Source organism: Micropterus salmoides, unplaced genomic scaffold (genome assembly GCF_014851395.1).
Source record: "Micropterus salmoides isolate LMB-PRFRI ecotype aquatic unplaced genomic scaffold, ASM1485139v1 Ms_hic_scaffold_16, whole genome shotgun sequence".
NCBI lineage: Eukaryota > Metazoa > Chordata > Actinopteri > Centrarchiformes > Centrarchidae > Micropterus > Micropterus salmoides.
In genome coordinates, this window is record NW_024040707.1 from 33,283,488 (window position 1) to 33,301,641 (window position 18,154).

The 18,154-nt window shown below is 45.4% G+C and overlaps 1 protein-coding gene across 1 annotated transcript; it reads right to left on the minus strand.

The window, feature by feature from the left end:
• Nucleotides 1-402: 402 nt before the first annotated feature.
• On the minus strand, nucleotides 403-8,255 carry rcc2 (regulator of chromosome condensation 2). The gene is made up of 13 exons (XM_038721611.1): nucleotides 8,128-8,255; nucleotides 6,849-7,061; nucleotides 5,859-5,952; nucleotides 4,274-4,417; nucleotides 4,039-4,170; nucleotides 3,816-3,904; nucleotides 3,117-3,231; nucleotides 2,676-2,842; nucleotides 2,372-2,552; nucleotides 2,145-2,250; nucleotides 1,962-2,034; nucleotides 1,795-1,872; nucleotides 403-1,447 (listed from the first exon to the last, which is right to left on the minus strand). Exons 2-13 carry the CDS (start codon nucleotides 7,044-7,046, stop codon nucleotides 1,343-1,345), a joined length of 1,482 nt encoding a protein of 493 aa, XP_038577539.1. The 5' UTR covers nucleotides 7,047-7,061; nucleotides 8,128-8,255; the 3' UTR covers nucleotides 403-1,342.
• Nucleotides 8,256-18,154: the final 9,899 nt, after the last annotated feature.

Sequence of the window (18,154 nt, forward strand, 5' to 3'; positions counted from 1 at the left end):
TGCAAGTTGTAATAAGCAAGGTAAACAATATTTCACTGTGTGTAATGGATCTAGAATATATGAAAGATTCACTTTTTGAATAAAATTATAGAAGAAAATGATCATAATTCTTCAAATTATACTGCCATGTGAAAGCAGGTTTTAATCACCATGAACATTATACATTTTAAATATGCTTTGCACCTTCCTCGGAATTCTCTTCTCCCCACAGTCAGACACACAGGAGGCCTACACCTCAGCTAAACACACCGGCTGGCCCCGGCGGCAGCAGGTGAGCCGCCGCCCGGCCCGATGTTTCAACGTAGACATCGGCCAACCCTAGCAGGTGGACCTTTGAGAACGTCTATTCCCAAGATCAAGCGAGCAGTTCAACGTAGCAGAAGTGGAGACAAAGAAAACAAATGAATTCACATGAATCTTTATTTAACCATTTCAATGAAAAAAACAATAACCCAGAGAAATTTCACCATAAAAAAAGAATGCAGTACAAGTAGCAGAGAACACATCTGCTGTGTTTAAAACAGGCCACACCCTCCTTCCCAGCATGCCCTGACACACCGAACCAGACAGCAGTGCTGGTCCTGGAGCTCTGACCCGCCTATGGAACCATCTGAGTGTTGGAAAAGTTGATATTACTCAGACTAGCAGAGACAGGAGCTCACAAAAGGGGTGGCGTTGGAAGGACGGAGGCGTGCGTCCTCGATGCAAACGAAGAAGACAACAAAAGGAATGTAACGTCAAGTGGCGTTCACAAACTCAGAACATCATCAAATCCTGATTTAATCTGTGGCAGCTGCACGCACACTGCCATGAACAACACAAAGAAGACTCCCATACCCTGAACGTACGCGTAGAAAAAGGCACAGGTATGGAGAGCGTTGGTCTCTGAAAAAACCCTCAGTAGGAAAAGCCTGAGGGTCCTGCTGTAGCACCCGTAAACGTGACAAACAATGTTATCGTTTCAAATACTGCAACAATGAAAACAACAACTGAACACATGGAGTTTGGCTGTATTACAAAATAGAAAAGGTGTTTTAGGAAGCGTGGCTGCTGGCTGTGAAGTGCTTGGAGCAAACTGTTGCAGGTTTGCTCGAGGTGGAAATGGAGATGACCGTTCACTGAGAGAGCTGGACCATCCTGAGGGCCCGTGCGTCTCCTGTCCGTTTGATTTCAGTGTCCAAATTTGTGTGGAGCCATTTTGCTGGTAGTTGAGATGTGTGGATATCCAGCACCCCCCCCCCCCCGAACTCAACCGTCCCACCGGTGCGACGAACAGGCTAGGTGTTCTGGTTCAGTCCCTGCTGCGGGGAAAGGGGTGGAGGTGCTGCTGCTGGCGGCCCCGTCAGATTGTTCGGGGGTTGTACTCGGGCAGCTTTTTCAGTCTCTCCTGTTCCTGCTCGGTGTCCTGTCGGGCGATCACCAGAGAGTGAGAGTAGCCCATCACCACCTGCAGACACAACACAACACATTCCGTTCAGATGTCAGGTCTGATGAGACCTACACACAGACTCTGTCAGACCCACGAGAGCAGGCAGCTGGTCTACTGGAGCCAGGACGCAGATTCTCTTTACACAACATCACCGCTGGAGTTTGTCTGCTATGAGTTTCTATTCTTAAAGTCCAGATGCATCTTTATCTCAGACAGACAGACAGACAAGTTAGAAATGTTGTCTCCACACATCAGCAACTCTCAGCTTTCACCAACCTCCCGTAAACCAGTCCTCTGGATTAGAGTGACCTCACTTCCACAGCTGACTGTCAGTCTGGTTTAGGTGTAGGTGTAAGTCCACTTACCTGCTCGATGTAGATGCTATCCAAGGTCTTGACCTCCTGGGCGGTGGTGGAGGACTTGGGTTTGTTGTCTCCATATCCCTGAAGGACAAATGATACAAGATCCGATCAGTGCTGAGCTCCTGACAATATTCCCATGAACCGGGTTTAAAAATTGCTTCAGGTCTTACCAGCTCTCCAAACGTGGGCGAGGGGCCCCAGCTGATCGTACTCTCGTCTGCAGCAATGATGATGCTGCTCTTCCTGTTACACACAAACACACTCAGGTCAAACTCCACACAGAGGAAACTACAGCACCCACGGCCTTCGCCATCACATCTCAGAGAGAGGAGTAAAAGGAATGGAGCACTCACCCACATGACAGACTGCGGATCTTCCAGCCACACAGGTCCTGCACAGCTTTGGGGTACATGGTCGACTCTCTGGAAGTGTTTGTCACCCCCCAGAAGAACAGCCCTCCTGCAAATACAACGCTGATCAGACAAACAGCTTCCTGTACTGCAGACGTTTCTGTGACCGTGGTCCTCAACGGCCTTCGCCTTGGCGGCAGCAGCACTTAAAGAATGTGAAACCTTCTCACCCATCTCGCTGACAGCAAAGGAGCACTGGTAGCCTGTGCAGATCTGACTGGCTCCACGTCCAGGAAAGTCAAACAGTTTGACCAGTCGAGGAACCATCTCGTCCTTCTGCTCCGTGTGACCCAGACGCCCGTAACCACCAAAACCCCAGCTGAACACTCGCTTCTGAGAGTCCAGCACCAGCTGCAACACCAACACACACACACACACACACACACACACACACACACACACACAGAGGGTTAATGCTCGACGTTCGTCACAGCAGTCACTGGCCTTCTGTGGAAGACTACTGTGAACTCTCACCGTGTGGTTGGCCCCGCAGGCCACGTCTCGGACCACCACGTTGGGCACGGGCATGACCTGGCCGTCCTTGGACTTCTCAATGAAGATGGCGACACGGCGAGCAATGAGCTCACAGTCAAACTCGATGCGCTGGGCGCGAGCAATGAACTTCCCGTCACTGTTGTGACCTGCAGTGAGACGAGAGGAGGGGTCAGCTGCACACCAATATTTACAGGACAGAAAACCTGATAAAAACAGCCATTTTAACACTTAAATCAAACAGCGCTCTCTGGGGAAAGACTCTGTAATGAAGACGCTTTTAGATGACCTCACATCATTCACGTCAGCTGACAGGTGGAGGTGCTGATACCATCTGTGTTAAACTGGTGTCAGCCTCCTGCTGACGTCACCGAGTAACTGAAACACTCTAAACAAAGCAGAAAGCAGACGGTGAGAACATACCCAGCTGTCCGTACTCCGGGCACCCGAACGAGTACAGGTTTCCTTTGCAATCCACCACCATGCTGAACTCAGCACCACAGGCCACCTTCACCAGGGGCTGGCCATTATAGGAAATCTAGAGGGAGAGAGAAGGTAGACTTTAAAGAAGGTCCACCAACAGGTAACGCTTGGTTACAGCTGCAAACACGACTGTAACATGGTGAGTTTAAAATGTGCTCTGCTGCAGGGTCTGATGCTTTCTGGATTCACCCAACAAAGTTTACAGAGGTCAGTACGGCCCGTCTGCAGCCGCTCAGTCTGAAGGTTATCAAGGCCAACTGCTGGTTACATACTTAAACCAGCGATAACTGACCACCACTTTGTGAATAGTTTCATCATATTGGGATTATTATGCAGCTGGCGACCGAACATCTAGACAGGCAGGATCAGGAGATAGCTGTTGGTTTTCACAGTCGCATTAAGAAAGACAGGCCAATGAACACGAGTAGTTTGTGTTTTCAAAGATTTCATTTACTTGTGCCGAGCAACTTAAGTTGCATTCGAAACATCCGTTCTGAGGAAACGTTACAGTGCCTGCAAACTCCTGATGATATGATCTTTACAAGTTAACGTTAGCTAGCTCCAGACTGCTGTTCATGTGTCCAGCACCTGTTCCCCGGTCTACAGCAGCGTGTGCTCGGTGTGACAGTGATGGCTTACTGGTGCTGGGCTGAGGACTGCATCGGTCTGGTTCCCCTGGCCAAGCTGGCCCAACTTGTTCTCACCAAACGAGTATGCAGTGCCGTCCTCTGAGGAGAGAAGCAGCACAAACACATGGTGAGGTACTATGATGCCAGAGGGTTTCACTCCAACAGTTACCGGAGCCGTGACTGAATGAGCTGCTGTGATTGGCTGAACAGAAACACAGCGTGGCTCAGCCTACCTGTGAGCGCCAGGGTGTGATTGCGTCCGCAGGCTGCAGCAACAATCACGTGATCTGCCAGGGCTTCGATTAGTTTGGGGGCCTCCAGACGCTTTGTGTCCCCGTGGCCCAGCTGACCTTTGTCGTTACGACCTGAGGAAGCCAGAAACCAAAGCTCAGAGAAGAACTCAAACACAAAACCGCTGCTGTCTGCTGGGTGGAATGAATGTGCACCTGAACGCAGCGTGTTACTCACCCCAGCTCCACAGCTTGCCCTCGGTGGTCATGAGGAGGCTGTGTGCAGCACAGGGACCCGACACCACGCAGCTCACCTGGACATCATTCAGACACCCGTAGCGGTGAGGACCCCACAGGTTCTGGCCCAGGTTGCGGAAAGCAGCTGAAAACACACAAATGTTCACACACACCATCTGTCAACACCTGACCACGGAGAGAACGCAAATACCTTAATGCATCTTAATAAAGCACAAACCCAGCGGCATGATCATCACTGAGGTCCATCTGACAGCTTATGGACTGAACTGACAGCAAGTTAAATATAACTGACACAGATGTGTACAGGCGGCTCCTGTATTCAGTGTGCATGGTCACTCATGGACTCACAGGCAGAGCTGTGATATAAAGGACCAGTGTGCAGGAGTTAGTGACATCTAGTGATGAGGATGCAGACTGCAGACCCCCTGAACACCCCTCACCTCCCCCTGCCCTTCCAGGTATGTAGGAGAAACTCCTCTGTGGAAGAGGACACGCTGCCTCTGATCAGAGTCAGCGAACAAACAGGCCTGTACCGACATGTTCCTTCATCACCATGAACACCGAGTCAGCCCCACACACACCGTCCTGCTGCCCCAAGCACTCACTAATCTCACTGGCTAACAACAGATTTCTCCTGTTTGATTAGAGCAGCTGTTCGAGGAAATGACTGAGCCTTTTAAACTTGAAACTATAAATCTGAAGTCAGACAGGACTGAGGAACTGACAGGTTGATGGTTTGAGTCTGAACATACCACACCAGCCGTCCTGAACGTAAAAAGGGGTATTACAGAAAAACGGGTATATTAAGGTATGTAAAAGGCTGTGCACTCTTCTTGTGAGCAGGACTGTGAAAAGCGCGTGACTCCGATAAAAAGGAAGTCCAGTCTCTCTTCATTTTAACATTTAACTCAAAGACAAACTGCTGCTAAATAACTAAAGCTTTATATTTTGAAGTGTACTCCAAAAGAACACATGAAAGTGTTTCTGCTGCAGCATCTCACCCATTAGTCTTTGTCTATGCAGCTGCTCCTGCTGACACCCCCAACCCCCACCCAGCCTCAACAAAGCAGGTTTATCAGCACGGAGGCGAGGCTGGAAACACGCAGTACACTGGCCGCCCCGGAGCACTGGATCGTTGGGGGGGGGGGGGGGGGGGTCACAACATGCATACGTATGAATGGACATTACTGTCACAATCAATTGATGAGATCTCGCTGGCTTCACGTACTGCATCCTAAACAAAGACACGTACAACTAACGTCAGACCTGATCCTGCCTGGCTCAACATATCACCTGTCCATCACAGAATACACCTACCAGCCCCCAGGAAAAGGTATGGGCACCGAGCCCTCCTTCAAACACACGCGCTGATGCAGCTGAACTCAGCGGCTCTGAACGTCAGTGAAAACAGGCCTTCACTTACATTTAGGGATTATAATGGCAGTAAGTTTGACTTTTATATGACAGCCATGAATCACTGTTATTGTTAAAGTTCTTCCGCTCAGCACCAGGTACCTGTCCCACTCTAGACCTGACCCAGCTATTTTCAATATAAAATGTCCTACCTTGTTGTTTGGGCACCTCCTTTCGTCCAATCAAATCCCAGTTAGTTGCGCCAAAGATGAGCAGTTGACCTTTAACCTTTGGGCACTCAAGTTTCTGTAGAAAGGACACAAAGAGGTCAGCAAAATAAAAAAGCTCCTAAACTCAAAACACCTAATCATTTCACCAACACAGCATCTGTGATCCGACTGAAGAACCTCCTGACGTTTGGAAAATAACACTTTGGTCATCCTGATTACCAAAATGGAAGACATGTATGTCCACACAAAAAATCCCTGTGGACAAGCTGAGGAGGCTGAGGATGACCCTGCAGGTGAACGATGACGCTGAAGCTATCTTCTGATTCAGTTAAAGGAAACTCAGGTCCAAAAACCACTATGCCTAGAGCGGTCAAATCTGGACCAGTGTCCGAGAGACGCAAAATTTTCTTACAAACACAATTTCAGATTTATAAAACATTTATTCTATTTGTTAAAAAGTTTTAAATGAAGACTTATATTTGTTTCTTTTTTACATGTCGACCACATGAGACCATATAAAATCAGCCTTTTTTCAATTTCACAAATCACAAAGGTTTCACAAATCTGAAACTGTAGCCTCTTGGGAATAATCTAGTCCAGATCTGACAGCTCTAGTCAGAGTGGTTTTTGGACCTGAGTTTCCTTTAACTTTCCTTTTAACTGCTGAATCAGAAGCAAACTTCAGCATCGCAGGTGAACATGAAAATATTCCCTCTCACCAAAAATCAGATGTTTCCACAGGTCTGTCCTACACAAACACAGGAGCAGGTGAACTGCTGACTCGCTAGCTGGATTATTCTTCTTATACCGTCAGAATCAGGAGATATGTGTGAGAATTTATTGATGATCATCTATTTTATCTTCCCCATCAGCTTCTTGTCCTGGCAGGAACAGCCACTTGTAGACAGGAGGTCATAACAGGAGCAATAAAGACAAAACCAACACAGTTCTGTTTTTCTGTTTTAAACCCACTATTTTCTCTTTGACATCATCTGCCACAGTGACGGGCTGTAGACCGGACTTCACAGGCTTGCCGGGCTTCTTGTTGTTCTCCTGCTCGAAGTCGAAGTCGTCATCGCTACTGAAGTCTCGCTCTTTCCTTTTGCCGCTGGCCCTCTTCTTCTTCATCCCACCGTTCCCTGAAACATCAGTCACCTTCTTACGTGGCATTTTATCAATCTGAGGCTGAGTGGGAAAAGAGGAAATGATTAGATTATACAAGAGTGTAAGAAGACACAGTGAAAATGTAATGATCCAGGGAGATACTGGGCCACAGCAAACACCGATATGGAGAAAAATGTGGATATATGGGGATTATTACTTATATATATATATATATATATAAAAATGTAGTTTACACATACTTATAATATACAATATTCAGTCATATTTGAAGAATAACAAAACGCAGTGAGACAATGAAGATGGTCCACATGAAAATAAAAATAATATAGTTATATAAAAGTTATGTAAAAATATGTTTTAAAACTCAGGTTGTGGAAAGATAGACTTTACTGGCTGAAGCATTAACTGTCACCCTTCTGCTTTTCTTTAAATTAACTTTACAAAACTTCATCAATCAATAATAATAAAGATAACTATTATTCAGACTTTTGTGCCTGTAAAACACAAAGTCTTATGTTAGAGTACTGAATGTGTCTTTAAACCGGCTAAAAACCCTTACGTGATTTAGCAGCTCAGATCGATTATTTAAAATTTGGCCGATTTTCTTTTATCAGCTTCTTCACTGGCTTTGTAATCAATAATCAGACGGAACTATCGGCAGAAACTACAAACAAGTACCGGCGTCAGTCCGTAGCTAGCTGCTAGCTTCATTAGGCTAAGAGCTAACCTCTTCTTTGTTCACATAATGGTTGGGTAGCAGGCTAGCAGCGGTGCTAACCTACAGCATGTGAAGTTATTCAGTCAGCTGCTATACCAAAGAGCCTGGCAAAGTTATCATATTAAGTAAACATGTCAGACGGTCTTAAAGCCAGACTGGAATAAGCGTGTAAGATGTTTAAAGAGCTGCATGACAGGGCTCATTAAGCTAACGGCAGCTCGCTACTACTATAAGCTAACAGCCACTCTAAATAAAGACACAACACATGAAACGATGACTACAAAAACTTTTTCACACATTTTCCCGATTGGACACGTTTTAAGTTTAGCGCGCGTTCAGCCTCCGTGTTGTCGGAATATAAAATCTAGCAGTTTGTGTTTTGATGGAGCGAAGAATAAATAGATGTACCGGTGATTTCCTGATTCAGCAGCTCTCTGTCCGTCTGCGGTTTGATTGATTTGAACAAAAGAAGCTGCAGTCTGCCTTCACACACCACGTGGTTCATACAGGAAGCAAAGCAGCACACAGCTGGGACTGCAGGAGAAACACCGGGAGCTAAAGCCAGTCTTTAGTGACTGTAGTCTGGTTCTGACAACAAGAAACTTCAGTCTTTAATGACAGGAGTCTGGTGTTGAGAACAAGACTTCAGCAGACTGGGGCTAAAGTCAGTCTTTAGTGACTGGTGTCTGGTGCTGACAGCAAGACTTCAAACAAAACTGAACTTACAAAAAGTTGTTTTGGCACAGGAGAAACGTTAAAACACTGGCATCAAAAATAACCCAAACCAGGAACAAAGAATGAATGTGATGACAAACACAATCTGGACTTTTACAAGCTATTAAAACCTGGAATAAACAATGAAAATGTTTGACTCTTTAATGTTGTTGTATGTTGAACAGTTTATTTAGAAGTGATAAAGATTTAAGTCTCCTCGTAATGAATCATTATTTAGATTAAATGGAAATCACACTTCATGTCAAAACAATGACAGAGGATAACAAATAAAAAGACACATTTATTATGCAGATCTTACTAGTTATGTTCCCCTTATACATCTTATGTATAACACAATGCAGCTACAGATGGATCCTTGAGATCTTTAAAAACACTACTTGGATCCACCTGCTTACCTGGTTACTGTTTACAACCATCTCAACATGTGTATTTATTAGGCTACTACCTGTTTATAGTATACTACACAACCTCTATACATTACATTTTATGCATTGTAGTATTGCTCATCAGCAGGCATATATATATGTTGAGGATCAGTGGAAATGTGACGATGACGCTCACATCCAGCCTGATTATAGTTTCCCAGCTAATTACAAACAACCAAAATAAGGCTTTATTTATTTTTTCTACCATTGACAAACTGTTTATTCCAATCAGATCGATTCCTAGTGAATTTAACAAACTGTCTGCAGTCAGAGATGATTAACAGAGCCTCCAGCTGGTCTTCTCCTTCACGCCGATGCTCTATAAACGGACGCATTGTGTAGATTTTCTCGCTTTAGTCCCACAAATCTGAAGAAGCTGAAGTTCTCCACCTGCTCTCTGGGGTCAATCCCCTCAGCATGTTGTTCTGAACATTACCAACACCTCCTGACTGACTGGAACATCCCCTCCTCTCTGAAGAGGCGCTGCTGTTACACCAATAATCAATCAATAACAACACAGATCCTTCAAACCTCCCCCTCCTCATCCAAATACTGGACAGAGCTGTGTACAGTATAAACTGGATAATTACAGTGCTTATGATGAGTCAGGGTTCAGATGGAAACACTGAAACAACCCTTATCAATCAGTGATAATCAATGACTTGTTGTAGTAGATCTCCTCTCCTCAGATTCTTCTTCCTCTTCATTAATGTAAAGCAGGATGTTACTGCTGTAGTTTTTGAGCTGCAGCTCAGACTGCAGCTGATGATTCTTTTCATTCTGGATCAATCTGCTGATTATTTCCTCCACCAATCCATTAATTCTTTGATTGAATCTAAAATTTAACGTTACTAACAAACATCACAGTTTTTACAATCATTCAGAGAAGCAGCAGATCTTTGACTAATCAATTAATCGGCTGATCACTCAGCTGTTTATAACCTTCTGATTCAGATTTTTTGCAACTATTATTAATAAACTTTCATAAAATATACAAAACAATCTTGAATAATATTTATAAATGTTGTTATTTGTCTGTTTTGTCTAAATTTCATCTTTGTTTATATTTGACATGTTTTATTGCTTGAAGATTTCTTAATATATATTTGATGTCTTAACTCTCAGTTCATACATATATATAGTAGCTCTGAGATGTGTTCATGTGACAGTGTGTTGTTATTGTGTTACAGTTTTTTACAACCACTAACATAATTTTTTTCCAATGTGTAGTCACATTTTCAAAACTCTGAACACAGTTAGCCCCGGCCTGTTCATACCATACAATTAACACAATTCATGTTGTTTACACAGAATATGCAGTTAATTAACCCATTTCTAAAATGCTACGTTTCTCTTTATGCACAAGCTTACCCTATACCAAAACTATCAATGTTTTTGTGTTATTTACAAATAATTGCACACATGTCAGAAATGAAGATATCATTTTCAAAACCTTCAATTATGTATAAAGCCTCTACTTCTGCTACAATTGCAGTTCAAAATCTACATTGAAATGGCTTATATGCATTGAAACATTGAGAAATAGCTCATTTATTGTAATTTTTGGTAAAACAGATCAACCACATCTAATTCCTATCTTGACCAGAGACACAGACAGGTGTTGAAGTTCAGAATTACATACACAATGCAGTAAAAAGGAGACAAAGAAAGAATACTCAGAACAAGGGAGAAGAATAGTTGGGCCATTGAGAGGAGTAGCTGAACCAGTAAGTGTTTCTATCCAGGTACAAAGCGAGAGATGACATTAGATGTGATGTGGATGAGAACATGTGGCCAAATGCTGAAGATCATATGGATTAGAACAGAACAGGCTTTTTGTTTCTATCCCTTCTGTGCATTTTTTTATTCAATGTAATTGTGTATTTACATTTACTCATTTGGCAGACAATTTTAGCCAAAGCGACTTACATCCATCCACCCATCGTCAACCGATTATCCTGCATACAGGGTCGCGGGGAGCGACTTACATTTGAGGAACAGAATACAAGCATCAATACAGTAAGAGATCTACAAGTGACAATAAATACTAGTAAGAGCTATTAGCACGTACAGCATCAATAGGGTAAATACATAGAGAAAGAAGTAAGAGTTAACGAGTAGTGCAATCAATACAAGAGAATTGTAAGGGGATAGAAGAACAAAAGCACAGGAAGTGCATGTTAGAGGTTAAGGGAAGGAGGTGTTACACAGTAAGAGGAAGAGTTTCTGGAAGAGATGAGTTTTCATGAGCTTCTGGAAGTTAGAGACGCCCCTGCTCTGATGGCATGTGGTAGCTTGTTCCACCATTGTGGTGTCACAGATGAGAACCGCTGGGACTGAGATTGCTTTGTGTGAAGGGATGGCAGAGCCAGACGGCGTTCATTGCAGGAGCATAGTGGCTGAGAAGGAACGTAAATGTATATGACAGTATTTTTACACATGTTGAACCAAAAGCCACATAGGTTGGATTATTTGCTGACAACTGGCTGCAATTTCATGTTGATAATAAAACTTTAACTTCTGCAATTTTGTTGCTTACAATTTATTTTCTACTGTACATTCTATAACGTAAAGAGGACTCTTTTGCATAGTTTGTTGGCAAAAATGCACACATTTGACCCTCAAGCCAAAAATGTAGGGTGGTTTACAGTAAAAGGAAACTGAATTACAAAAAACAATGATTTTCTCATTGTCTGCTGTATGCAGGTAGAGCTGAAACATGAAAAGTATTGCAGTTTTTGTAATGCCATCAACTGTATTTAGAAAGTCGTGCTATGATTGATTGATCTGTTCCTCTTGGAAAGAAAACATGCTAGTGTTTTGACAGAATGATTTGATTTTGAGTCAGGTTTGCTCTGTTTTGATAGAGTTTGTGTATGTAGAGAATGTTATTTTGCATTTTGAAATGTAGAGTTGGTGTTAAAGAACAAAATCAGAATCAGAATCAGCTTTATTGCCAGGTATGTGTACACATATGAGGAATTTGACTCTGGATTGTACATTGCTCACGATGTGCTTACTTATACAATAATACAAAATCACAATAATAAAAATAAAATAAAATCAGACACAGACTTCAGTGTAGACAACACAAATATACACACTATGAATAAAAACAATATAGACAAATAGTGCAGTGAGCAGAGTGCAAAGGATGCAGGAGTATGTACATGTTGGAGGTGGATGTGATATACAGGTACATATACATGCATATATGTACACATGTACACAGTGCAATGATGCATAGTACAAACAATGCTGGAATAAATAAGTATGAGTAGTTTGTGCAGGAGAAATGACTTGAGATAGGTGGATTTGGTATACAGTATCTACAATATGACAATATGACATAGTATGAACAGCACTGAAATAGAGAATGGTGAATAAATAATAAGTGTTAGCCAGTAAACAGGTGGCTGATTAGAGACAGAGTTACTGGGTTATTGCACAAGAATTGTTCCTGACACTGTTCATCAGAGTGATGGCTTGTGGAAAAAACTGTTCCTGAGTCTGTTGGTTTTGGCGTACAGTGCTCTGTAGCGCCTACCAGAGGGGAGGAGCTGGAACAGGTTGTGTCCGGGGTGAGATGGATCTGCATTGATGTTTCCTGCCCATTTCCTGACTCTGGAAATGTATAAGTCCTGAATGGAGGGCAGGTTGGCACCGATGATCTTTTCTGCAGTCCTGACTGTCCATTGTAGTCTGCTCCTGTCTTTTTTGGTGGCAGATCCAAACCAGACAGTTATGGACGTGCAGAGGACAGATTGGATGATGGCTGTGTAAAAGTGGATCAGCAGCTCCTTAGGCAGGTTGAACTTCCTGAGCTGGCGCAGGAAGTACATCCTCTGCTGGGCCTTCTTGATGATGGTGTCCGCGTTGGGCTCCCACTTCAGGTCCTGAGATATAGTGGATCCCAGAAACCTGAAGGATTCCACAGCCGACACAGGGCTGCTGAGTAGGGTGATGGGGGGCAGAGTGGGGGGGCTCCTCCTGAAGTCCACAATCATCTCCACAGTTTTGAGCAAACTTTGTCAGCAAACTTTAGGAGTTTGACAAATGGGTCTCCTGAGGTGCAGTCATTGGTGTAGAGGAAGAAGAGCAGTGGGGAGAGCACACACCTCTTGGGGGCGCCAGTGCTAGTAGTCTAAGCTAATGGCTAATAGGATGTGATGTTCCCCAGCCTCACCTGTCAGTCAGGAAGTTTGTGATCCACTGACAGGTGGAGGCTGGTACAGTGAGCTGGGTGAGTTTGGTGCTGAGGATGTCCGGGATGATGGTGTGGAACGCCAAGCTGAAGTCCACGAACAGGATCCTTGCATATGTCCCTGGAGAGTCAAGGTGTTGCAGGATGTGATGCAGTCCCAAGTTGACAGCATCATCCACTGACCTGTTAGCCCTGTAGGCAAACTGCAGGGGGTCCAGCAAGGGGCCTGTAATGTTCTTCAGGTGGGCCAACACCAGTCTTTCAAAGGACTTCATGACTACAGATGTCAGGGCGACAGGCCTGTAGTCATTTAGTCCAGAGATGGAGGGTTTTTTGGGCATTTTTTTTTTTTTTTTTGATGATTGTGGAGCGTTTGAAGCAGGAGGGAACTTCACACAGTTCCACTGATCTGTTGAAGATCTGTGTGAAAATGGGGGCCAGCTGGTCTGCACAGATTTTCAGGCAGGATGGAGACACACCGTTGGGGCCAGGAACCTTCCTGATCTTCTGCCTTTGGAAGAGCTGGCTCACGTCCTCTTAACAGGTTTTGAGTGCAGGTGAGGGGTCAGAGAGGGGGGGTGGCAGTGTGTCAGAGGGGGAAGGTGACTGTGTCTAGACCCTACTCTGTGATGTTATTTACAGAAGCCCAACAATTCCCACCAAGAGCAAGCACTAGGCGACAAGGCAAGGAAAAACTTCCTTTTAAGAGGCAGAAACCTCGAGCAGAACCATGGCTCAGTGTGGGCGGCCATCTGCCTCAACCGGTTGGTTTTTGGTTGTTGTATGTGCGGAAGGTTTTAGTTGGCACACACATGTCATAAACTGATGTAAGATGTCACAGTGTCAGTTAGTTCGTCCAGGTCAGTGGCTGCAGCCTCAAAATCACTCCAGTCAGTGCAGTCAAAGCAGGCCTGTAACTCCAGCTTTGACTCGTTGGTCCATCTTTTCACAGTCTTTACAACAGGTTTAGCAGGTTTCTGTGCACCAACATTCATTTATATAGAAACAGAGTCCGCCTCCCCTTGTTGTTGATCAGCGCAAATGAGATTAAATCCCGTTAGGTGAAGTGCGCTGTCCGGGATGTGCTCGGTGAGCCAGGATTCAGTGAAACAGAGTGCGGCAGATCTGCAGAAGTCCGAGTTAGTTCTGTTGAGGAGCAGCAGTTCGTCCATTTTGTTGAGAGTGGACATTCGGCAGGTGAATTGAAGGGAGCGTGGTGCGAAAACCCCGCTGTCTCAGTTTAACCAGCGCGCCTGCTCGTTTTCCCCTGCGCCATTTCCAAAGGATCCCAAACAGAGCTGCTGCTCCTCTAACTAATAACTCCGGGAAAGTTCCTGATTCGTTAAGGAGCGGTGAAATAGTATGAGTAGTTGAAAGTCTAATATTTAAGATCTCTTTTCTGGTAAATGTTACCAGAGTGGGACGGCAGAAAACAGCGTTAATAAACAAAAAACACAACAAGCACTAATCTTATGGAGCGTAATCCAGAGGCTGCTGTCTGCGGAGCCATCTTGATCATCAAAATGTGGTTTTAAGCAGAAAATGTAGTATTTGGTTAATTGTGTGAGGTAGGTGTGTTGCTGTATTAAGAGTTTTGATAAAGTATCTTAAGTTCAGGTAAACGCTTGTTAGCAATTGAAAATTGAGTCCTTTTGCTCAGAATCAGAATCAGATTAAGAAGGAGCTTTATTGCCAAGTAGTGTTTTACACATACGAGGAATTTGCTGTGGTGATAAGGTGCTACACGTAGACAAACATACAGTCAACGTAAATAAATGTAGAAATATATAAATATGGAATGGAAGAACAACGTTGCAGATATATACATGTGCATTATTCTGGGTCTGTGCCGTGCAGAAGTAACGCAACGGAAGAGAATATTGTGTACATATAAATATATAAACTGACAACATAAAAATATACAACAACAAAGATCAACAATCAACAACAAATATGTGCGACGTACCAGGTCTGTGCCCGACACGAGATGAAACAGTATTTTCATGTGCAGAGACATTTGTATCATTTGCAAGGGGGGAGTGTCAGTAGGGGACCCAGGCATTGTTAATGAGGCTAGTTGCAGACGGGAAGAAACTGTTTTTGTGGTGAGAGGTTTTTGTCCCTGCGATGGACTGGCGACCTGTCCAGGGTGTACCCTGCCTTTCGCCCGATGTAAGCTGGGATTGGCTCCAGCCCCCTGCGACCCTGTACGCAGGATAAGCGGTTGACGATGGATGGATGGATGGATGGTTTTGGTCCTGATGGACCGCAGCCTCCTGCCATTGGGGAGAGTCTGAAACAGTTTGTGTCCGGGGTGGGAGGGGTCAGCTGCAATCTTTCCTGCTCGCCTCAGAGTCCTCGAGGCGTACAGGTCCAGAAGAGAAGGAAGATTGCAGCCAATCACCTTCTCTGCAGAGCGAATGATACGCTGCAGCCTGCCCTTGTCCCTGGCAGTGGCAGCAGCGTACCAGATGGTGATGGAGGAGGTAAATGTAAATGTAAATGCTCCGTACTTGTATAGCGCCTTTCTAGTCTTTTCGACCACTCAAAGCGCTTTTACACTACGCCTGAACTTCTTCAGCTGCCGCAGGAAGTACATCCTCTGCTGGGCCTTCTTGGTGAGGGAAGTGATGTTCAGCTCCCACTTGAGGTCCTGGGAGATGATGGTGCCCAGGAAGCGGAAGGAGTCCACAGTGGTGACTGGGGAGTCACACAGGATGATGGGGGAGGGTGGGGCTGTGCTCTTTCTGAAGTCAACAACCATCTCCACGGTCTTCTGAGCGTTGAGGTCCAGACTGTACTGGCTGCACCAGGTCACCAGATGGTCAATCTCCCACCTGTAGGTGGACTCATCCCCACCTGAAATGAGCCCAATGAGGGTGGTGTCATCCGCAAACTTCAGGAGCTTGACAGACTGGTGACTGGAGGTGCAGTTGTTGGTGTACAGGGAGAAGAGAAGGGGGGAAAGAACGCAGCCTTGAGGGGAACCGGTGCTGTCCTGGAATCAGAGACATGTTTGCCCAGCTTCACGTGCTGCTTCCTGTCTGTCAGGAAGTCAGTGATCCACCTGCAGGTGGAGTCAGGCACATTCAGCTGAGAGAACTTATCCTGCAGCAGGGCCAGGATGATGGTGTTAAAAGCAGAGCTGAAATCCACAAACAGGATCCTGCCGCAGGTTCCTGGGGAGTCCAGGTGCTTGAGGATGTAGTGAAGGGCCATGTTTACAGCATCGTCTACAGACCTGTTGGATCTGTAGGCGAACTGCAGGGGGTCCAGGAGTGGGTCTGTAAGGGATTTTAGGTGGGCGAACACAAGGCGTTCAAAGGACTTCATAACCACAGAGGTCAGGGCGATGGGTCTGTAGTCGTTTAGTCCAGTGGTCCTTGGTTTCTTGGGTACAGGGATGATTGTGGAGGCTTTGAAGCAGGCTGGCACATGTCATGTCCAGTGAGGTGTTAAAAATGTCTATGAACACCGGAGACAGCTGATCAGCACAGTGCTTCAGGGTGGATGGGGAGACAGAGGTCGGCCCAGCTGCTTTCGGGGTTTCTGCCTCCTGAAAAGACCGTTGACTTCCCTCTCTGTGATGGAGAGAGGAGGGGAGGGGGTGGAGCTGGCCAGCTCTGAGGAGGGAGGGGAAGATGTGGTGGACCGAGGCTGAAGCTGAGCAGCAGATTGTTGGTAGCCTTCTTGAAAACATCCCAGTCAGTGCAGTCCAAACCTGCCTGGAGGTCGTCCACAGCTTCACTGGTCCACTTCTTTGATGTCCTCACTACAGGTTTACAAAGCTTTAGTTTTTGCCTGTAAGCGGGAATCAGAATGTCCCAGTGGAGCGCGTGTGACGGCGTGATAGGCACTGCTAACTGTGGTGTAGCAGTGATCTAAAGTGTTCCCCTCTCTGGTTGGACACTTTATAAACTGTCTGTATTTGGAGAGTTCTTGGCTGAGATTTCCCGTTAAAGTCACCGAGAACAATAACAAGGGAGTCTGGGTTTGTCTGCTCCACACACAGTATCCGGTCGGCCAGCATGCGCTGTGCGTCCTGAACGTTGGTGTGCGGCGAGATGTAATGGGGTGGTGATGGCGCATAGAGAAGATGCTTGCCTTTGGTGTGGGAGACACGTAATCCCTAGTTGCTCCAGAGGCGTGCAACCTCTGAGATGTATAGCAATTTGTATGTCGCTTTGGATAAAAGTGTCAGCACCGACCAGAGTGAATGAAGCAAACTCACGGGGGGAGAAAAACGGTTTACAGTTAATGATAAGAATTTTCAGATTAGGAGAACAGTGCTGCTGAATCACTGTCACGTTGGTTAATATAAAAACAGACAACTCCACCTTTTGTTTTGTGTCGCGGTCCGCTCTGTACAGTTGGAAGCCTGCCAGCTGCAGCGCGGAGTCCGGTATCAGTTCAGACAGCCACGTCTCCGTGAAGCACAGAACAGAAGATGAATAAAAGTCTCTGTTTTTCCCCACCAGAAGCTGAAGTTTGTCCGCCGGCGAAGACGCACAAGCGACCCGGCTCTTTTCTCTCTCCTGCAGAGCTTTACAGCGCGAACGACAGCGAGCGAGCCCTTCACCAAAATGTCCAATAATTCCACTGATGACGCAAGAAAAGTGGGAATTAAATCCGTTGTTGTTGTTGAGTTGTTCCTCTGATGTTCATGAGCTCCTCCCTGGTGAAAGAGCACCGGGAATCACAGCTGAAAACTGAATTAACACACAAAAACAAAACAAAACAAAGCGCACTTAACACCAAGGCAGCTATACTCAGCGCCATCTTTTATGTTATTTGCCGTCAAGGCCGTTAGATCATTCTAACTGCTAAAATCCACTGACTCCGGCTATGGCGCGTTAGGGCTGCGCCGCGGTTGCCGAACACCGGAGCTAGTCGTGACCATTATAGTCAATGCTCGTGAGTCCACCAGACGCGGCCGCAGCGCATCACAGAAGCGTCCCAGAAGTGGCTCTCCGCTCCGCAGAGGATAGGTGCCGCTAACCGCGTCAAGCAGCACAGAGCAGATGCATAGCAGAAGCACAAAATGCAAACACTGATTACTAAATCAACAAAT

What these genes read in the sequence shown, in the direction of transcription:
- rcc2 (XM_038721611.1), bottom strand. Translation starts at nt 7,046, where the DNA reads ATGCCACGTAAGAAGGTGACTGATGTTTCAGGGAACGGTGGGATGAAG. An exon ending in GGGCAAGCTGTGGAGCTGGG is followed by an intron (nt 4,171 to 4,273) that starts GTGAGTAACACG and finishes TGGCTTCCTCAG; the next exon opens with GTCGTAACGACAAAGGTCAG. An exon ending in ATAGCATCTACATCGAGCAG is followed by an intron (nt 1,448 to 1,794) that starts GTAAGTGGACTT and finishes TTGTGTCTGCAG; the next exon opens with GTGGTGATGGGCTACTCTCA.